Raw genomic sequence first — 22,732 nt, 5'->3', positions numbered from 1 at the left:
GAAGTAGAGGGAGGGGAAAAGCAAGAGCCAAAGAATCCAACAGCTGTCTCAATAAATTCCATAAAAAGGCACAAAAATTAGATGACATCTACACATCATGATAGCTTCCTTTATATATATAGGCATGTATTTTCTAGTGACTGATAGAAAGTAAGCAGAACAGTTGCTAATTTTATTGTGAAAAAACTCAGAACAACACAGTGATTTCAAATTGTTCAGTTTGAAAGTGACTAACACAGAGAGAGAAAAGGGCTTCTGATTACAGCACCTGCAAGAAGCTCTTCAGGCTCCTCACCCCTGTAAATGTTCTTTCAGCATTGAATGTGCCTAGAGCTCTAGAGTGCCTTGATTGGATGCCATTAAAAGATATTTCTAGACAGATGCCTTAAACAAAGCCTGCAATTCTCAAATACAAATGTGCCTCAGCAAGAATGTTTATATATGAAAAAATAATTCTATTTTTCAGATATTGCCTTGTCACATGACACATTACAGTTGAAATTGTAGCATTTTATATGTCTCAGCACTGGGAGAGCATAGAGCATTATATGCTGAATCTATAGTCAATATTGAAATATTCAATGGATGAAAGCTGGAGCTAGACAAATGCAAAGCAGAAATAAGAAACATTTTGAATTAAAAAGAATAAGTAACCTAAGATCGGGATGCACTTGGTATTCTGAGGCCTCTGAAGAAACCTCACTTTCCCTTCATGATCTAAGGACTCTGAACTACCATTAGCTGCTGGCTAAAGTAGAGATATTTGTTTGTTGAGACACGGTTACAAGAGTTTGTAACATCCCTAAGATCCTGCAGTTATGAAGGTGTCTCCCGTGCATGGTCTCTGCACTTAGAAAAACTCTGGTTTTCAAAGACATGGGTATGGACAGAGGATGTCAGCACAGGTGAAAGTGCAAGATCTGGGAGTTATAGGCCAGGCTCATTCCTTGACTTCCACTCATCTTTAGGCTGTCTAGAAGTCAGTAAATTAAGAGTACTTGAACTGTGAGCCAGGGCTTTTATTTTGAATGAGTATTTTTGGGACTTGTGATCCTTCAGCACAACTCACACTGCACTAAAGCTCACAATGAACCTCTTTGCTGAGGCACCCATCACCAGCCTGCATCCCAGCCCCCTTTTGGGTCATACTACAGCACATCCCACCCTAGAGCTCCTTTTCAAACTCACACTACAGCAAGCTCCCACTGCACTTTCTACATTCCTGTTGGGAAAAAGCACTGCTAAAAGATTTTATCCACTTCCTAGCTGTGCAAAGACAAGTTTCATCTTTACTTCTCTGGCCATAGACACCTGTCAAAACATGAACCTAAACATTTCCAGAATTTGCTGACTTCAGCCTTCTTCCTATGTGGGCAAAAGAACTGCCCAAATTTGAACCCATAGCCTACTGCTTGCCAACATGCCTAGCTGAGCCATCACATTGCTGTTAGATGTTCCAGCTGTGCTATTCATTTATTGCCACTGGGTTACTTTACCAGAAAAACACACAAAGTTCAGTTTGGAGAGTCTTTCATGTTTGGGGATGGGGGGAGGTTTATTTTCTTTTTTTACATAACTGAAATATTTCTTCCACTTACTTTTTAACCTTCAGCAGCTCTGGTTTTTTTGCTAGCCTGCTTCGTGTGGTTGCTCCTTAGTTACCATGACACCCACTAATGTGCAGAAGGTTAGAGCCCAAGAACAGAAAACAGCTGAGTCACATGAGAAGATGGACAAGTTGTCAAGCAGATAACTGTAAAAAGCACACAGAGGCTCCTTGGCTGACGTAAATCAGTGTAGCACCATTGAAGTCAGAGTTATAAATCTCTCCCTCTGGCTTGGTAAATACCTTCAGGGATCAGAGCTGCACCTGCAATTCTCTTGATGTAGTTGAGCTTTTAGGAACTACAGCTACAGATCTCTGAAATAAGCACAAATACAGATGTAAGTATGTAATTCAGCATTTATCAGAAGATATTCGGTGACTTTCCTGGAGGTATAACCAAAACCAGTGTAGGGAATATGAACACTAAAAGAAAAGCAGTAGTGAAACTAAATCTCAGATCCAAAGGACATGGAACAGATTTGAATTTCAGGGCACAAGCTTTCCCCTGCTTCAATCAGAGACTCAGCCCTGAATATCAAGTGCTGAAGATACAAGTGACTGATAGGAGTTTCACATTTTCTTTCTTGTGGGAAAGTAAATGCTAAGAATTGTATGGTCTTGCAGCTTCTGCACTAGAAGATCAGGATATATCCAGCATGGAAGGCTTTGTGGCAGCTGTGGGATGGGTAAGTTGATGAAGGCACTCCATGACATATTGGAGTGCCTTTTTATTTAAATGAGTAAAGTCGTAGCCCCAGTAAGGTCAATGTGAATTCTGCCAGCAGCTCAGGAAACTCTGTGTTATGTTTGCTTTAACAAGCATTTGAAGAACCAAATGAAGCCTTTGGGAATGAAACACAACCTGCCCCACGCTTGGTTCGACTGTGGGCTGGGTTTGGCAAATTCCTGCTTCCTCAGTCACTTGTTCTCAGGTGGGCTCAGTGCACCAGCCCCCAGCATCACCACAGCAGAGAAGAAAAAGGAGCAGTTAGCTGACTGGGCTCCAAAATAAACCTCCTAAGAAAGGGTAATTTCTGATCTGTTTTTTTATTGAGGCTGTACAAAAAGCTGCTATCACAGTGAGGGTGGGGACAGGGCTGGGCAGCAGGAGGTGAGAGGGGGCCCCAGGGTTGGCACACTCCAAAACTGCAGCATGACACTCAGTGCTCTGTCCTCTGCAATTGAATGGGGAAAAGCCCAGCCTGTGTTTCTGCTGCCAAGTCAGGAGGCAAAACTAATATAGACAGGACTTTTTACAAAGAAGTCCCTAACAGAGTCTGAGATTTCAAAGCATTTTTTACTACTCCTCTATCCTTGAGTGAAAACCCAAACCCCTGAAACTGATTTTGCCTTTCCAGATTGTCTAGCCTAGCTGATCAGACAGTGAAATTATGGTTTTTTCTAGTATCAGCATTAACAGGAATCCAGAAAGCCACGCCTGTCTAGCAGCAGTTACTAGGGATCATCATGCTTTGTGTACAACATCATTAATTGTACACACCAAATGAGAGGCTGAAGGAAAGGCTCCTGATGCAGCCTGAGCTCCCACAGGAAAGCAGAAATGCTGTCTGCTGAGCTTTAGCGTGCTGCTTTTCCTCCACAGCCTTGTATTTTCTCCTTCTCCTGTCCCCTGCAAATTCTACTGCTAAAGTGTGCACAGAGGCACTGCAAGCAGTGTCAGGAACCAGCAGGAACTTTTCTTGAGCCATAGCAAGTGTTTTCAGTTCTGTGTCACCGAGGCACGCTCCCAGCAGGCCTGATGAGCACAATGCCAAACAGCTCTTGCAAAGTTTGAGAACTGTCTAGATTAAGGCACTCAGCACTATTAATAGTCATGCAACTGATTGAGTATTATAACTCCAGGCCTTTTTTTTCCCTACAAATAACAAGGGTCTTGAAGTTCCTTGCTGATTTAGTAGTTTTATTGTACAGCAATAGCCTTCTGAGCATCCGTGAAGATGACAATTGAGAAGATGTTCTGGCTGAGGAATTTTTGTTAAGTTGTTTTCTAGTAGTGCTTCTGCTAAAGGCCAATTCTGCAAAATAACATGCGTAGGTTCATTGCTTTGCTTAATAGAAACAGTGAAGAACCTGAACCAAGCAGAGCTACAGAAGAGATATTATGTTATCTTGCCTTTGTTCAAGCTTATGACGTGGTTCAAGCCCCTTATACTTGCCAAGTGACAATAAATATTTGACCTGTGAATGTTAGAAGGGAATTCATCCTTATTTCCTCCCCTTGGATTACATAAATCTGAATGACAAGCTATTTAATCTGGGTAATAGTTAACAGTCTCTGATTGCAGCTGTTAATATTACCCAAAGGAATACCAGCTATGAGTCAAGAGAGCTGTGGTAACACCTTTCTAATGAGATCCATATTTGAGGGTACTCAGACTAATAGTTTGATTCCCATAAACACATTTCAAAAATAAAATAAAAAAATTTGGCATTTATAATAACAGTATTGGACCCTCAGTAAGAGGGTCCAACTATATAAGAATCCTTTATGTTTTTGGAGACTTATTTGGACTGCCTCTGAAATCCTGAATTTGCCTTCGGCTTTCCCTCTCAGGCACCTGAGACTACCTTTACTTCTGATAAGAAATTGCTTTCACTCTGTTTTCTTTAATTAAAACTTTTAAAGTGTTTTACATTGCACAATATAGCCCTCATAGAGCCATCACTTCTGAAAGTGCTGATGACCTTCAGAATAATTCTTGTAAATCACTAGGGAATCAAAAATGTGATTTTGTGTTCTCTCTCTCTCTCTTTTTTTTTTTTTTTAATTTTTTTTTTTTTTTTTTTTGGTTTTGGTTTGTTTGTTTGTATTTCAAAACTCTCTTTCCCACCAATATTTGGAGATCTCTAGTTTTTCTGTTTTGGAAGGAGGGTTTATACTGCAATGTTAACTCGTATTTGTGAGATAGATGGAACATAATCTGAAGGGATCACTCATCTCAGCAATTGTCAAGGCTGTAACACCTCTCTTCAGGGTTTCCTTTTTCAGGGGAAAGATACAGTATTAAACACAAATTCATGGTATCATTTTTTTCCTCTCCATTGAACCAGGGTCATCCCTAGAAGCTTATTTACCTCTCTACACTACTGTTTTTGGGAAAATTTTGTGTCACCTGCCCACAGCAAAGGTGTGCTGTGGAGAACAAACCCCAGCAGTCTGCTTGGTTCCTTGGCTAATGTCTGTTGGTTGTGCCTGTGAAAAGAATGTTTGAGAATTCTGTGAAGTTGGGCTCTTGGATGCAGATACTTTCAAACAGATACTTTAGCATTCTCTACGTGCCTAATGTTTCTATTTCCTGATGCATTTGGTTGCTGTTTCATTTAATGTGATATGGTTTTATCTGATGAGAAAAAGCATTTTTCAGGTTAAAGAGGAAGCCAGAGAGTCTAGCACTGGGCTTTAACCCTGCCATTCGGAAGACACTTCATTACAAAGTTTAATCACATTCTGCTAAATTGTTGCAAATTTGTTGAAAAAAATACTCCAAAGAACACTGATGTAGTATAAAATGTTAAACCTTTCTGTATTTCTATTTTCCTTAGGGCCCCAGCTGAAGCCAAATAAAAAAGGGCAGCAGCTTGACTGGCTAACCAAAATTAGAATTTTGGAATACATCATGAGGAGAGGAAGATTTTTCCTTTCTCATATGACCTGCCAATTTTGTATAGTTTTCAGATTCTATTGTACAATTTGGTGTAACAGCAATACCTTGATTTTTCTAGTAATACTAGCCAAATACTTTGAAAGTTGCTCTTACACTTTTCCTCCCTTTCTGTATGTATATGTGTAATTAAAATATCATTACTGAAGTATAAGTAGTCAAAGTCAGTTTGTTCAGGAGCAACATCACTACAGAAACTGACTGTATTTTCTGCAGTCACGGGAGATTTTGATTTGCTTGGATATAGGAGAAACAAGAATGAACTCACAAGGAAAAGAAAACAACACTGGAAACAAGTTACTATCTGGAGAACATGAAAAGTATCGCAAATAAAGTTCAAGACTTATATAAATTTGCCAGTATTTTTGGTTGTGAAATGTAATATCAGAAAAGACTCAAAGCCTAGAATATGATGAGATACTGTTGCCACTCTGAGGCAGTACTAACAGCCTAATTCAGATAAATTGAGAGCTGCTGTCTCAGGTAGACTTTGGGATAGTTCCTTTAACCCCTTTACACCGACATTATTAGTTTGGAGGCCCAGGTGTCAGTGGGCTAAAACACAGTGTCCCATTTTACAGACACATAATTACAATCAAAAGTACAAATGGCTCCCAAAACTCTAATTAATGAGAATTTTGTATCACCTGTTGCAATTAGTAAGTATTCTCTGACTTAGCTGAACACATCAGTCCAATGTCTTTTTATCCCTAAGACTGTCTTTTTATATTTGTGCAAACCTTTTTGCAGAAACTGAACAATTTTTTAATAAACTTCAGCCGTTGGTGGGAAGGGGGGAGTTGTTGATGGCCAAAGGAAGATGGCTGAACAAAAGTTATACTAGAGAGCAGGACAGGGCTAGATAGTATTTGAAATAAATATGAAATATAGGTATTCAGATTTATGTCAAGAAATTATTTTTAAATTCTGTAGAACTACCTCTGTAGACATGAACAAAAATTTAATGAAACTTCTGGGAAAAAAAAAAAAAGGGCTCTGCTATGGTGTGGGGATATTCAGCATAAAGACCAATCCATAGCAGAAAACAGTGATGTTACCACCAGGTTTCAACAGTGGTTTCCTATGTACTGTTGTTTAATGGAATTACAAATAGTTTAAATATTGCAGCTGTGACTCAGTTATTTTCAATACTGGTGAATACCTTATTAGGATTTGCTCCCACCAAACCTTTCCTTACCATGACAGTCAGGCTACCATGGCTAAATATAGATTATAGAAGAAAGTTGCTAACACTTTCAACTTCAAGCACACACTTAGACAAATACTATAAATAGGCTGATGTTTTGTAAACGAGTACTTGCCAGAGGCACAGACTACATGCTTTCCTGTGTGAATTTTTTCCCTGTGTTGCCTTTATGAGGCAGTAAGTTGCTCTTAGATATCTGAGCTCTCTTTTTATTACAATGAATTTCAAGTCCAATACCAGCAAGAGACTGACAAAGCTTGTGAGCAGCAAGCTTTCAGGCAAGCTGCCCAATTTAGTTTTGCCAATACACTGATCTGCACTACCCTTGCTATATCTGCCCTGATTTCAGCAGGGTACAATTAATTCTAGTTCTTGTGCTGGCTTAGTCCTGGTGTAATCACAGCCTTGGTGGACCTGACAAACTTTGTGTTTTGGTTTGGATTTGGAGAACATTCAGAAATTGGTTCACTTGAGTGTGTTATCATGGGTGTTAATAATGGACTGAAACACCTGCCTGTAAGGTTTCTGAGATTGGAGATCTGAGCCTGCAGTGTTGCACAGGTCAGATCAAACTGGGGTTCAGTTCCAAACACTTCACCAAACCCCATGATTTTGCTTAAAGCCATGTCTTTTAAAAGTAAAATTTTGTACTCAGTGCAAAAAAAAAAAGAAAAAATCCCATCAGCAGCACTCTTGCATTAAAAGCAAATTAATCTATCAGTATGTGATACACTTAGGCCAGAGCTATATTTGCTTTAAGCTACAGCCAGCCATACAAAGGTAATTAACTCTGTCATTGAAACCAGTATATTTGTATAGATGGTCTTTTCCCAATCTTCTCACTGATTGTACTGTTTCTCTTCTTTTATATGTTACTTCTACTACAACCATTACCCTACTTATAACAGAATGATCAGAAATGGCACAATAGAAGCAGGGAAGAAAAAGCCCAAAAGTCTCGCATTGTATCATCCCAGTAAATATCAAAAATGAGGCCATTTTTCTGAGTCCTGGTAAGAATTCACAAATCCTCTCTGATATGATATTACTGCTATGAAGCTTTTATGTAAATGCCATAGTAAAAGATCATGTTGTTACCAAGACCTAGGGTTTGAGATTTAAATTTCCTGTTGATGAGATCATCAGTGCTATCACCTCCCTGAGCTGATGCTGTCACAGCATTGTCCTTTATCTTTATTTGCAGTCAGATCCAGGACTGCTGTAGTTATGTCTGGCTAAACTTTCATCAGTGTTTGTTGCAGTAAATTTACTCTCTTTGTCTGCCAAGTGGGGATGAGGCTTGGGAAATAGGGTCCAGTTCTTTGGCTGCATCCATGAAAATTTACCTTATCTATCTTGGAAATTTTGTCTCTTTTCCAAGCTTTTTATCTGCAACTAGGAAGTATTAGACCTTTACACCTCTTGAAAATGAGATCTTGTATTGCTCTTTTTTGCTTTATCTGTTCATTTTATTGAAGAGAATATTTACATTATAACTCCACTTGAGCTCAGTATGTCCATGATGACCTGTTGCCTACATCCCAAGATGAAAGATGATTTTAATTCTTGTTTTCTTGTTATAACTTCTGTTGTATCCTCTCGATTTTGTTTGAATGCAATAGGTTCTGTCTACAACCATGATTTTATTGTCTAAGTCTGGTGCAATGTGCTTACACACACCTTTACAGTTCTCAGTAATGCCATGGGAGAAATGTGAATTATGTCTTAGCAGTGACTCTAAAACATTCTTGAAAAGAACAGCAAGAAAAGAGAGACAAATCAAATATCTGACTGCTGGGAAGGAGATGGTTTCAGTTCCATAATGCAGGCTGTTTAAAATGACCTTCCCAAGGTCAGCCAAGACAGCAGTTTCATTTGTAGGGAATTAAAGGTAGAACTAACCGTGTCTTTGATCAGAAGATTGCCTATCAAAAAGAGGAGCTCTTTGCTTCTTTACCTCAAATCTGTCATATCCTTACATGAAGCAGAGAGAAAGGATGTTTCATACCATTTAGGAAGCAGCAGCAGGAGTCTGAATCGGTAGATTTAGTTTTAAGTAAGGTTTTGACAGCCCATGTATAGCCTAAGCACTGCAGCTCAAAGGGTGAAGTTTGAGCCGGATGAATCAATCTGTATTTCACTAACAACAAAAAGTGTGGCTCTACTCCCTTGTGGTTTGCTTGTCTTGCCCCTTTTGCTACCTTTTGTCTGCTCCTGAGATTTTTTTTCTCACCCAGCAGAACAAGCTGAGATTACAACAGCTGCTGATCTGGTGTCCCCTGCTCCATTGCCTGCCTCCTCCTACACCACCAGCATAGCTTCCCCACATCTCTGGTCTGTGTTTGGCAGGGGGAAACCAAAACATGGATAAGTACTATGCTGCAAGCCAGGGCTATGTGTCTGGTGCAAGTCCCTCCTCACAGGAGTCCTGCTAAAGGGTCTGTTTCTCAGGCACCAACTCTGCCTCAGAAACCCTCCCCAGCCTGAGACCTGCACATGTGTGCACCACTGATGACCCTATTACATGGGATGCCTGCATGTTCCATCCCAAACCCTGACACATGCAGCCTCAGGTATGGGCAGGTTACAGAAGCTGAAGCATCTGCCCAAGACAGAGCTCAGTTTCCATTCTCATTCCTGTAGGCAGTGGGATGCACAGGACTGCCAGTCATTAGGATATGTCTACCTGTAAACAATTGGTGAAAATAATTGCTAAAAAGTAAGGATTTAAATTTAAATTGCATCAGTCAAAATGGACTAAACCTTGTACAGAAGATTTCATTCAGCATTATCATAATTTGGGTCCATGTTTTCCCGCACAAATAAATAGTTTATTCTTCCCCTTATCTGCAAACAGCTTACAAAATTTATCATAGACATCTGATAAAACCAGCTCACAAAACTTGTCATAGGTGCCTGATAAAACCAGAAACATGGGCAAATTAAGCAGATTTTTAAAATGGTGGTTTGGTATTTGAATGTGCTCCTTTCATTTGGTTATTTCACCTTATTATTTATGGCATTTTAAAGATGGTATGGTATAATACAGGGTCAGCTTTCCTCTGTAATAACAATTCTATAGCAGATTTGTTACTCATGCATGTGCCCTCTCGCTCCTGGCTAGTGCTCATTTTCAAGTCCTCATCTAATTTTCTATGCCTTTTAGCATGGAATCTTTTCAGTTACCAAGGTTGTTGATAGATTGCAGTCTTGCCATTAAGTTTAATACCAATCTCTGGTATGGGTGGAATTCCATCAAGATTAAAAACACCACGGGAAGAAAAAACCATCCAGACAGACAGCAAGTATCCCTTCAGCCTCTGGGCAGAGTGCTTAAAAGCCCCAATGTTTCTCTTCCTCTGTCATGATTTCGTGCACAGTAACAACCTCTGGCAAGGTTTTTGCCTTCTCACTGGATTGTATGTTGAAAACAATACAGATCCACTTAAAATTGTTCTGTGTGTTATTTTTAAAATCAGTTTTATTGAAAGTGTCTGTGTGGTGGCATTCATGTCTGGCATATGACAGTGTGATTAGTTCTGCCAATGCATTGATCTGCAGTACAATTCCTATTTTTAACCCTGCTGTTTGAAGTATAGTCAGTCATGACCACATTTCCATTAAAGACTACACACTGAACCAGTTTAATCTGTGACTAATAAAATGATCGTAACATTTTCATTAAATCCTCAGCCAGTCTGAGCACCATCATCAGTGCTGGCAGAGTAGTGATTTTCTGTTTCTTGAGCGATGCATCTGCCATTGTCAATGATCTACACTGATTAGACAGCCTGCTTTTTCCTTCACCCCCAAGTAATGTGTACTCAGTATTAGTGTCCCAGTTATGTCTGACCCATGTGTGAATTTATTATTCAACCAGCAGAGAGAGAACACCACAATTAGTAGAAAGGCAGTGGAATAAGCAATAGATACAAGAAATAGGAACCAGTAACCCCTTGACAGGGATAGGGGCTGAGGAGAGAAACCTGTGTTCTCTTAGCTCAAGAAGCAGAGATCCATACTGCAGATACAAAAGTTTTAGCACTGCTATTTCCTTTGTAGAGGGCAAAAATTGCACATTTCTGTAAACTTGTGGGGAACAAAACTTGCCAAAATGTAAATATTATTCATACAGATTTAATTCCTGTCTGCTCCAGGAATAAAAAGTTCAATTACCTGATTATGTATCCACTATATACTTATTGCAGGGCTGCTTTGTTGTTCTGTGGAAAAGGTGAGTGATGTTCTGTGGGGAAGCAGGCCTCACTAGTGAAGGAGGCTTCTGTCTGCAAAAGAAGCACATCTTGTCAATTTGTTACAATAAGCATAAGCTAGGCATAGCTAGGATGTAGCATGAGCTAGGATGTGTGGAAGTTCAGCTGGTGAGGAAGGGATGTGCTTGCAGCTCTCAAGAATAAGAGTGATTCTCTGCTGCATTGTCCCAATGGGGACACAGTAGAGGTTTGGAGACCCGGGTGAGCTCAAACATCTGTTTTTAATAGACGGGAAAAGAAAAATCAGGTAAACAAGGTAACAGGAAAGGGTAAAGAAACACCAAGCAGAAGATGATGGAGAAAAACAGACAGATTTAAAACTGAATAGCAGACTAGGAAAAAGCTAGTGGTCAATTGGAAAGTTTTTAGTGCAGTCAGACATCCCGTGTCCCAACGCTTGTGTGAGCTCTGGGCAGAGCAGACAATGTCTGCCTGGGCATACCCTGACATGGCAAAGATCAGCCAGTATCTTTGGAAAAGGAAGGAAATGCCAGACCTAAGGTACATGAGTAACCTTAATTTTGTTCTTGTTGCATATGCTTTATGATGGCAACAGTCAAATACTGCTTTTTTCCCCTTTTTCCTGAGGCCTAAGCTTTTCTTGGCGGCCAGGCTGAGTGCTGCGTTCAGCCATCCCACGTGCTTAATGACTGACAATTAAGTATTCACTTTTTACCTTCTTGTTTGTTGAACAGCATCATCACAAACCAAAGGAGGCCTAGGAGAGCTCTTGTATGACGACCCCAACTCTGCAATAAACTCGAGCACAAGTCCTGTGACAAGCGGCTGAGGGAGCTGGGGTTGTTTCGCTTGGAGAAAAGAAGGCTTGGGGTGACCATATTACTCTAAAACTGCCTGAAAGGAGGGTGTAGCCTGGTGAGGGTCAGCCTCTTCTCCCAGACAACAAGCAACACAAGAGGACAGTCTTAAGTTGCACCAGGGGATGTTTAATTTGGACACCAGGAGGAATTTCTCCACAGAAAGGGTAGCTTGGAAAGGGCTGTGCAGGGAGGTGCTGGAGTCCCTGGAGGTGTTTAAGGAATGACTGGATGTGACACTCAGTGCTAGGTCTAGTTGACTATGGCAGTGTTCCGTCATAGGTTGGACTCGATGAACTCGGGTCTTTTTCCAATCGAATTGATTCTGTGATTCTGCTAAAGGCTCTTGTAAATAACCTTAGGAGAGGAGCAGGGACGAGGTAACCATCATTCCCGTTACCGGGTTCGCGGCGCCCGGAGCCCGACTGAGAAAGTGCTGCTAAGGACAGGTGAGCCCCAGCTGCTGGAAGCACCAAAGGTGACAAGACAAGCACTTCCCACCGCCGGCTCCCGGACAAACCGAGCGGCGGCCGGGCACGGAGCGGCGCGCACCGGGATCGCCTCGGCATCGGCCGTTCCCATGGCGGGAAAGGGCGGGCCGGGCCCGGGGCCGCCCCCTTGTCCCGGGCTGAACCGCGCGGCCGCGGCGGGACCTGCGCGGCTCCGCCTCGCCCGCCCTCGGCATCATCGCTCCGCGCCAGCAGCGGGGCGGGGCGGGCCCCGTTGCCGGGTTACCGCTGTCATCCGCCCGCGCCGCCGCCGCGCTCGCTCCCTCTCCCGCCCGCCCTCCCCGCCCCCTCCCGGCGCCGCAGGAAGCGAGCGGATCCCGGGGCGCTGCTGCCGCCGCTCCCCTTACCGCGCCCGGCGTCCCCGGCCCGGCCCTGCCTCGCCGCCCAGCGCCCCACGCCGCCGCTCCCCCCACATGCCGCAGAGCGGAGCGGTCGCGGCGCCGAGCCCCGCCGCCCGGCTGCCCCGCCGCGCCGCCCAGCTGGGGCCCTGACGGCCCCCCCTCCGCTGGAGCCGGGGCCCGGCGGCGCCCGCAGTGCATGAGAGGGAGAGCGGGGCGGGGGCCGCGGCCCGAGCCACTCGCCTCCCGGCCGGCGGCGGTGCGGGGACCGGCCCGGGGGGCGCCGAGGGGCGGCGAGGCGGTGGCTCCATGTGAGAGGACGCGGCGGCGCACCTGATCCGCCGCCGGGACAGCCGCAGCCGGGGGGATTCTTCGAGGGCCACCAGTCCGCAGCCCGCCCGGGGCGGGGGGGGGCTGGACCCGCCTGCCCCTTTGAAACCACCCGGCCCCCGGCGGCAGCCCCGGGGCGGGGGGGGCAGCGGACCCCCTCCCGCCGGGGGAGGGGGGCTCCGCCTCGCCGCCCGCATCGCCCCGCCGGCGGGAAGGCGCGCGCGCCGCCAGCGGAGGGAGAACCCAGCGGAGCCCGTCCCGAAAAGTGAGTGCGAGCGGGAGGAGCTGCCTTGGGAAGGGGCTGGGTGCCCCGGGGCTGCCGGCGGAGCGGCCGGGGGCCGGGGCGGGGGGCGCGGCGCCGGCGGCCGCCGTTTCCCATGCGGCTCACGTTGCCGGCCGCGCACGGTCTGCTGCCCCGCGGTCCACGCGCCGCTCCCGCCCGCCGCGGAGACGGGGCGGGAAGAGGGTGCTCCGCCACGGCTCCCGGGGAGGGCCGAGGTCTCCTCCGCAAGTTCTGCCGCCCGCTTTGTGCCGGGAGCGGCGGCCCCCGCGAACAAAGGCGGCGGGCGGGCGGGCGGAGGGCTCGGACCCCTCCGTCCCGTCCCCGCCCGGGGAGCCGAGCGGAACTGCCGCGGCGGAAAGTTGTGCAAGGTTGGGAGCGGAGCGCACGGCCGCAGTGCTGTGAGCCCCGAGGGTTTCAAACATCCCCCACCCCGCTTCCCCCGTTTTCCTTCTTTTCTCTATAGGTTGAGTGGCTCCTAACAGACCCCGCGGCTCCCTCCTGCTCACTCATTTACATAACACTTGGGTGGAAAATATAGCTCTTCTTGTCGCGGAAAAACGTTATTGAAGAGTTGCTTATTTTCCATGTAAAGTATTTTGAATGTGTTTTAAAAGTTAGGAGTAGTGTTGGCTCTTCCTGTTTATCGGAGTAGTTGCTGCTTCACGAGGCACGAGAGTGCTCTTGCTCTTAATCCAGATCTTACTCCGGGACTACGGAAAGAGGGGTCTCGTTTGGAAATGGGACTGTGTTCGCTTGGGTTCTGTTTTGCTTTGCTTTTTAGCATTTCCGCCCCGTGCATAATTTCCCGCTGAGCAAAAACTGTATCAAAACTTGAAGTCTTTTTATAGAGTATCTTAACTTTCTTTTAACTGAAGAAAACAACACCTCCGCAGCTTGTCGGGGAAGAAACAATTGTGTCTGCTAGTGTTAAATTGTACTATTTGGGTGTTAAAATTTATACAGCAATTTGTTACATATGAGGAGGATGTACTAAAAAATGAAGAGAGTAGGTTGAATGTCGTTTATTTGATGAGACAGTGTTCAGACAGATATGCAGAAATTGTAACTCTTGTGTGGAAACTGTTGTCTGCATGAGTCCTCTCCACATCTTCCTGGAAGGAGTTTAGAAAGACTTTGAAGGGGAAGGTTGTAGGGTTTGTAGGGCTTTTCATTAAAAGAAAGAGTGTACAGCTTGTGAACATTCTGTGGGCCAGTTGCTAGGCGCCTGCTTTCCTGTGCTTTCTTTACCAGATGCGATTGAAAGCAGAGGAAAACAAAACATAGAAGAAATGTACACAGTTGCTGAAATATATGGGTGTGAACAGAAGGCCATATTCCAGCATTCCAGCTATGGATGCTTGCTCTGTGCTTCAGTTTGTGCTACACTTTTGAGAGCACTTACTGCCTGTTTCCCAGCTGTATACTTGTCCATTCTGCTGAGGAGATAGCCTCTGAAAACTCAGGGGAAAAACTTGACATCAGTTGGAATTTTAAGGTAGGCAGGGCACCTCTGATCTTTCACAATTTCATTTTGAGACCCAGTTTGCTGAAGGTAAGAAGATTAATTTTCTTTAGTTTGAAGTATCTCCCTATCTTAAGCTCTCTGTCATCACTGCTGTTTTGTAAAGGGGTGTAAAGAAGTTGAACTCTATATTTGGTTCATTTCTAGCTTTTCTTGATCACAGAACTCAGTGGTTAGAAAAGGAAGTTGCATTCTGCTCAGGCCACAGTGTTAAGGAGATGGTCAATTCTATACTGCATTTACTATCTACAGGAGCAAAGTGACACTATGTCCTTTTTTCATGTGGTGATTACACTTGTTTTAAGGAACTTCTTAGTCCCAAACCTAAATCTGTCCTTTCTTCATCATCATCCAGTTATTAATGGCAGTCTGGTTCTGTCTCTTGATGGCAATTATGCATTCTTGTTGGTGTTTCAGGTTCATAAATATCTCAAAAAGATATATCACTTCATATTTTTAATTTTTTTTTGTTCAAGGTTTAGATTTTTCTTCCTACTGCAGCTTATATCTAATCAGTGTAGGTTCTTTGTTCAAGCTGAAAAATTTACTAATACAACGGTGTCTGTTTGGAAACATAAATGTTTATCAGAAAGTATGTGATTTTCATTTGTATTAACTGTTAGAAAAGCTTTTACAACAAATAACTTTTTAGCTTAGGGGAAGAAATAATTTTTATCTTTAGACTTGGATTGACAAATTAACTTTACTTCCCCTTATGTATGCATGCGGTACTTTGCAAAAGTTTTGTTCATTACTTCAATGGAATTTGTTGTCTCTGAACCAGTAAAAGAAAGGAATGGTGTGTGATGATTTAAGCCAGGCAATGGTATTAAACAGAGAGGAAATGCTACTCTTCTGTCTCTTTTTGTGAAGAGCAACATGCAATGGCTGTATGTACATTACACTTGAAATAAAAGTAGCATAAAGACTTTATCTGCAGAGTGACTTCAGCCTTGTCATGTGTGGACTGTGTATGTCAGGTAATTCTAGAAAGACACGATAAACATTGTGTCAATTGCTCATGAAAATGCTCTCCCACAACAAAGTATTGTGCTTTGGTCAATTTGTGGAAACTAATGGATGGTTCAGTACTGAAATGCTCTAAGTATTCACTGGATAGACAAAATCTATTTACTGCAATCGCTGCTATGGACATTAAGATAGTCTCTTGTAGCAAAGACTACAAGAGTAGTAGTTGCAGTCTCTGTAGCCAAGGCTACAAAGATTTTAGGTATTTGTCTGATGAAGACCTAGACCCACATAAGCATGGAAACTGACTTGTTGTCAACAAGCTTCTTGATCTTGCTTTCTGGTGGTACAGCTGCTGGTTATTACACAGGCTCTTCTGGTTAAATCAAGCAAGTTTAGCCTAGAGGATGTCTGCAAAAGACTGAAGGCAGCACTGGATGCTTAGAGGTCCAGAGCACCCTTGTGGCTGCTATCAGTGTGTACTTTAGGGCTGTGTCACTTCTGTGTGTTTGGCAGCCCTCAGTGGCTTCCTCTCAGGTGAATGTGTTTGGTGGCTTTGAGGGAGGAATGGACAAGTCCTTGTTTTGAGGTGACTGGTTGTGAATAAATGTGTTGTCAGGTGTATTGGGTACCTTCTCATTCCTATGTTAAGTCCCTGTCCATTCCTCACCTATCACAGTTGTGCATTTAGTAGAAAATGAAAGGTGGTTCTCAGTCTTTCACTTTGTAAAGGTTATTGGTGAAATAATAAAGTATTCAGTTTTTGGCTACCTTCTCTGTTCAGCCCAAATCAATAAAGATAACAGCTTGATTAGGCTCTTACTTGAATGCTAAACTACGCATGTGCTTTTCTTCTTTGAGAGTTTTGCATATGCAAGATTTTTTTTTGGCTGTAATGAATGTGAGAGGCATTGTGGCTCACTTGTGAGAGGGCATTTCTTGGGCAGGAAGAGAGAATGGGAGTAATTAAACTGTTGCAGTACTATGAGTCCTACCTGGGTCTTTGCAGCAGTGGTTCTGGTTAGCTACTCCAGTGTTTGTCCTGTATCAGTGCATACACTGCAGTCATGTATTTTCTAATAGAACCTTGCTAGATTTTTTTGCTAGTAATGTAGACATGATTTACATCTGTAATGTCAAGTACTTCAAAAGTAAGGAATGTCAGAGTAAAAGGAATTACTGCATTCAGTTTTGTTCATGCTCACTATGGCAAAAAATACAAGTTCATCTCCTCAGGACTGCTCATTTTTGCTAAATAGACAGATCTGTGTAATTCAGGAACTCTTCTCTATTTTGTTTTCTCAGTGTTCTCTGAAACAATTGCAGTTATTTTTACAAGGGTGAAACAATGCATTTTTTTCTATAATGTCATGCCTAATCTACCAGCAGGCATATTTTAATTTGCTGGGGCAATTGAAGATGTTATCATCAGCCAGAGGATACAACACCCACAGCTGGTTGGTAAGAGGAGGTGTGTGAAATATTGTCCAAAACTAGCTTGCTTAGTTCAGGTAAGCTTTGCCTAAGTCTTGAGCTAAGACAGTTGGATTTGCCTTGTGCTGGAGGATGAAGTGTTGGGGTGTGTACTGTTTTGGTGGCACACTACTGGTGTGATGGTTTCAGCAGCTGTGTGCTTGCAAGTAGCTGCAACAAGATTTGCTCTCAAACAGTTCTTTTTTCCCAGTCCAAATTCCTTCAACACGATTGGTGGTAGCTGTGGCACTAGGAACTAGTAGAATTTGTCTGGTTTTCTGACCAAACACAAATATGGCCATAAAATAGAGAAGCGTGGCATGTTTTAATTAAGATATAAAACAAACAAAGAAAATCCCCCAACCAAATAAAAAAGTATGTGCTGTATTCAGTTTTGACTGTAATTTAGAGTTATATCAGTATGATACATTTTGCAATGCTAATTACCTCAGCTTATATTGAAAAAAGAAGAAAACCAGTTTCCCTTTAATACTCTCATAAAAGGTCGAGTGATGTTTGGATTTTTGTAATCCAAATGCATTGTTATGAAACTGATTAACATATTGATGTAATGTAGATTTTTTGTGGGCAGGGGTCATTGGAATATGGAGGGGAAAGGAAAGGGTTTCTTGAAATTGCTTGGTCTCCAAGCTCCAGTATTGGAGAAGCCTCTTGTGGGTAGTGCCTGCTAAGCTGGCCTAGGTGAGTCTACTTTGTCTCGTGACCTAAGGCTGGATGGCTGCTTGCAGCAGAGGGACAGCTCTGAGGTAATTAAGTAATGCTTCCTGTTCAAGGGCTGGCTAATCAGAGTTGCCCAAAATGTGGATGTTGTGAAATGCTTTTTTGCTTGAAAACCTTTCAGTGGTGCAGAGGGCGTGACCTGCCTGATACTGCTCTGGAGAAGCAGCGCTGGGAAGTCTGTGAACTCTTCAGCATGGGCAGGCTGAGATGAAGTGCACTTGAGAGGGCAGGGCATTCTGCTAACACTTTCTAAGCACAAGCTCTGTCTCCTTACCGAGGCAGGAGGGCTGCCCTAGGGTGGCGCTGAGAGGCATGCATGTGCTGTGGTGAGACCTGGCCTTGTGGAGCTGGAGCTGTGGCGAGTTGGAGGTTAGAGGATGGTTGCAATAGAGTTGCAATAATTTCCCCTTAAACTTCTCATAAACCTCAATCAATGATCTCACCACTCCAGTATCCTAGGTTGTAATAATAAATTAAACCTTTCCCCTGCCAGTTCTCCCTCTTTACACATGGGTCTCTTTTTGGAAATAAAAAAGCCAAACTGATTCTGGGATAATCATTGTACTTGTTCCTATGTACCCTTCTCCTGTTCCTCAATTTCTTGGTCCAATGTCAGAGCTTGTTATTCTCCCTCTTCAGCACTTCATCCTTAAGAAATGTTGCTCTGGATGGCTTGGAATGTGGGAGGTGACCTTTACATGATGCAGGTTTCTAGAGACTTCCCCTGTGTGTTCCTTGGTGGGTCTATCAAAGAACTAAAGGGTGGTGGTGGAGACTCGATTGCACATGAAGTTTTGGTGGGTCCTTTTGATAGATTGAAGGATTCCTTAATTTGGTCATGCAGAGTCAGAGTTAGTCAGCTGTGGCTTTGTGTTCATGTAGGTTGTGGCAACTGCTGTGAATTTCAGAAGGACAGGAGCTGCAAACCCTGGGTGTGTGTTGTTGACACTATCTACTTAAACTCTGGCCTCTTTGACCGTCCTAATGTCCTTACTGCACACATTAGCTCTGTGTTCTCACAGATGCTGGTGGATACTTTTGGAGCACGTGCTTTTCAGGAAAAAGTCTACCATGTTTTCTTAAAGGTGAAACTTTACATTTAGATCTGTAGCATGCAGGACCTGCCTATACTTATAGGGAGTTAGTTTGCTGTATTGCAAAATTGCATGTGAAAGGTTATTATCATCTTTATGTAAAATATGTGATGTGTTTTATAGGATAGAATGTGTGTCCATATCTATCTGTGGGAATGACAGTAGTCACAGGGAATTCAGAACTGAACAGGCTACTTCAGGACAAGCTACTTGTCTTACTAAATGACTAACAAGCCCAAAGCATCATAAGCCAATGGGGAAGAAAAGGTTTCAAGCTTTTCCTCAAGTTCCCTTTTTAGGAGGGTAAGCTGCTCAGTGTGTTCCCTGGCAAGTGTAAGCCTTTTCAGCATTGTAGCATGCTTCATGCTTGAGAAGTTGCTCACTAGCTATTGCAGTAGCTGCAAAATCTAGCATTTCTTTGCTAGACCTGACAGTAGTGGGTACATCGCTTTTGTTGACTTCTTCATTGCCTAATAAGGCTTTAGAATATACTAGAGAGTATTTTCTTTAGTGTTCAAGGCCGTAACTATTAAATAATAACCAAAACTACAGCTATGGATTCAGACCTCTCTGAGGAAATGTTACTCATCTTTTGTGGCAAATGTGACCCCACACAGTTTGGCATAGTGCTGAGTCTCTGTTGAAAACAGGATGTCTTCACCTTTGCTTCACCATTGTCTATGTCTTTGCTCAGCTGTGTTAGTTGTGGCCTTGAGCTTGGGACAGTAAATGTGCAGTTTGCTGGGAGTGTCTGCTTCTCTTGCTGTCCATATCTTGTCATTTTGTTTTAATTCATGCAATGATACTCAAAGCAGGAGATGATCTAGTGCAACAGAAAAGGGTCCTGAAACTGTGATCCTGGAGATACCCTTGTCTAAGTTATTTTAAACGTTTGTTTCTGCGTTCTGCTGTGGCAGTTTCATCTGCTGTTGCCAGAGCTGATGAGTGTGTCTGCAGATCTGTGGCATTTCTCTGAGTGGGTGGATCACTGCAATGACAGGTAGCTCTTTTTTTTTTCTTTACTACAGAGTACAATAGTGACAGTTTTTATGGATCTTGAGGGCTAATCTTCAGCATCCTTTAAAGCATGCTAAGGGAGAGTTGCTTTGGTTTTCTGTGGTTTTTTTTTTTTTGCTTGTTTGTTTTTATTTTTTTACTTTTTTTGGCCAGGAAGTCTTTCTTTCTCCACATACCTAAATAGCAGTCCCTATTTGATCTTTAAGCAAGAATGAGTTTTGAAATAATGGATTTGTTTGGGGCACTTTGTTTGGGGATTGCTTTTCTCCTAACTTGCTTTTTGCTGCGAGAGTTGACAGGGAGGGAGACAATGATCAAACCTGCTATGCTTTCCCCACCTGGCCTGTATTTAAACTTGTCTGTGTAGCCAAGATGGGGCAGACATGACCCTTATGACAAGCCTTTGCTGGAAGGAGGCAGTTATATCCCTCTGCTTTCATGGTGTGTTAGTTATCTGTGGCAGCAGATGGATTCTGACTGTGCTCTTGGTGGTCTGGGTAAGAACTAGACTCGGACACCGCTTGACTCCCAGCTTGCTGGACTTTGTGCTGCTCTTGCTCCACTCTACCAACTGTGTGATACACAGCCCTGAACAGCCACATGGTGTTCATGAAACATGTCAAGGGTAGCATGCAGGCTTTGGTAGCCCCTGAGTAATATGGTGGTAATGCTAACTATGTTTTGACATTATGTGTCTTTAGGGGAGTGATTATATGTGTGAAAAAAGTCCTACTAATAGTATCTTAGGTGGGCTCTAATACACAGGTGGCTGAACTTTACATTTTGCAATATTATAATACAGAAGTTTTCTGTTAATAACCCTGATTATCTCCATAATGGCTGCTTCCTTATGTTGTCCAGATGTTTAACCTAAATTTGAAAGTTTAACATAGCTGAGTGCACTACAGCTAGAGCATTTCTTAGACATGGCTTGCTGTAGCAAAACAACTTTGACATGCCCAGTTACATTTAGTTTGTTTCCAGGACATCTTGTATTTTCATCTCATCTTTGAGGCCAGGCTGAATGGGGCTTTGAAAAACCTGGTATAGGGGAAGGTGTCCCTGCCCATGGTAAAAGGGTTGGAATTGCACGACCTTTAAGGTCCCTTCCAACCCAAACCATTCTCTGATTCTGTGATTTCAGCTTGTGTATTGTATTCCCAGCTTTATAGCTTATTGTCGTGATGAAGCTATTGTTATTTGTGCTTTGAGCACTGTTAGGCTTGACTGCTTTGAAATCAGGTAATTCCTGACATGCTACAGAAAATAGTGGGCTGATAGTGGAATAATTGAGGGTCGAACTTCAGCTCCACCATTGCTGACATTTGGCCTGGTGGGAGCAGTAGATAACACTTGGTGTGACTCAGGAGCACAGGCAGGAGTTCTGTTTGAAGAGTAGAGGTGGGTGTTGTCCCCTGTCATGGGGTGGGTGTGTGGCTGTCTAGTGAGGGGAGCTGCATGCTGGGGTTGCTGCCTGCCTATGTAGGAGGTATGTACAGTCATCCTGCTCAGCTTGTGGCTGTTTACACGGGCTGTGGGAACCTTTCAAAGGGGTGCTGGGAATGACTGGAAAAACAAAAGCTTGTTTAGTGGCACAAAAGAAATGTTAACGTTTTGGTCCTTCTCATTCCTATTGTTTGTTTACACTACAGAGTGGTGGGAACAGAATTGATAGCGTAGGATAGGCATAACCTAGCAAAGATTAAAAAGGAGAAACTCATCAGTAAACATTTTACCCTTCCTTCATAAAATAATTGCAAATATCACAAAGGTTGAAATGTTATATTCACTTGTTCTTAATGGGGTTGTCTTTTCATGTTGTATGTGACTTGCTTAGTTGCTACTGTAAGGAATGGCTCCCAACAGCTTCTCCTACCCATATCTCTTCCTGCACTAGCTATTGGTTTAATCTGATGTTTTGTTAAGATTATTCGAATCAATTTTGTGTGATTGGTTTTCTATAATTTCAGTTCCCCCAATTTAAATGAGAAGGGTACTAAAAAGCAAATTGAGTTGGCTCAGTGTGACACGGAATGTGTGTTAGAGCTGGCACAGGGGATGCACAGCTGGCAGTGAATCCTTTGGGCACTGGCTGGCCATTAGATCAGCTTAACTGTGCCCTGAAACCTCATGGCTGTGGTTTGATGATCTGCTGAAACCAGTGTGGAGCATGTGCTATAACCAAAAGGGCTGATCTTGTTCCTTCTGTCCCTTCGCTTTTGTGGTTGTGCTGTCCCCTTCTGAAATCCAGCTGTTTGTGAACCAACATGAGTGCTATGCTTGCCTGACTTTTTAGCCTTTTCAGTAAGGAGAGAGTGGTATTAACCCTTTTAACTGCAAGACAAATTTAAGTAATCTGAAAGTGTTTACAATCCTTGTACTAAACTGTTAAAGTATTGTCGTACATATCATGCTGTAAACTATATGCATGATATAAACCACTTGCAGCACTACTGGCAATTCAGCCTTTAAAATAGAGCATGTGCTTGATCTTCAAAGGTTTTTCCCTTGAGTTCTCTTCATATCACAGTCATAAGCTTGCCAGTCTGGACAAAATAATCTTTTTATTCAGTAGAGCTACATTTAACACCGTGATCAAAGCTGCAATGTACAGAAATATTAGTATTGCAATCTGCAAAACACAAGGGAAACAAATTGTTCTGTGAGCAGCGGAGCTAACAAAACCTAGTTTCCTGTGGATTTGTGTCCTCTCTCTGCTGCTGTATCCCATCACTGCAGTAACAGTCCTGATTACTGTCCTGTTATCTCCTGTGACCTCCCTTATCTCAACAAGTCAGATCCTGCAGACTGACTATTACACCACTCCTCATACAACCTACCTGCTAGCTGGGGTAGAGGCAGCATGTG

At 43.2% G+C, this 22,732-nt stretch overlaps 2 protein-coding genes across 2 annotated transcripts in view; both read left to right on the top strand.

Annotated features, from left to right (window-relative positions):
- The first annotated feature begins 10,859 nt into the window (after positions 1–10,859).
- LOC127059575 (uncharacterized) lies at positions 10,860–12,588 on the top strand. Its single transcript, XM_050974068.1, has 2 exons — positions 10,860–10,878; positions 11,951–12,588. The coding sequence occupies exons 1-2, from the start codon at positions 10,860–10,862 to the stop codon at positions 12,586–12,588; spliced, it is 657 nt and encodes a 218-aa protein (XP_050830025.1).
- A 330-nt stretch (positions 12,589–12,918) lies between these two features.
- FBXW7 (F-box and WD repeat domain containing 7) overlaps positions 12,919–22,732 on the top strand; it is a 177,082-nt gene continuing 167,268 nt past the window's right edge. The window contains exon 1 of the mRNA XM_030238957.2: positions 12,919–13,030. The gene's annotated coding sequence lies outside the window, so the exon portion shown is untranslated. The remainder of the gene's footprint in view (positions 13,031–22,732) is intronic.

Source organism: Serinus canaria, chromosome 4, assembly GCF_022539315.1.
Source record: "Serinus canaria isolate serCan28SL12 chromosome 4, serCan2020, whole genome shotgun sequence".
NCBI lineage: Eukaryota > Metazoa > Chordata > Aves > Passeriformes > Fringillidae > Serinus > Serinus canaria.
The sequence above is the reverse complement of the archived record's forward strand: the minus strand, read 5'-3'. Positions and strand labels throughout refer to the sequence as shown.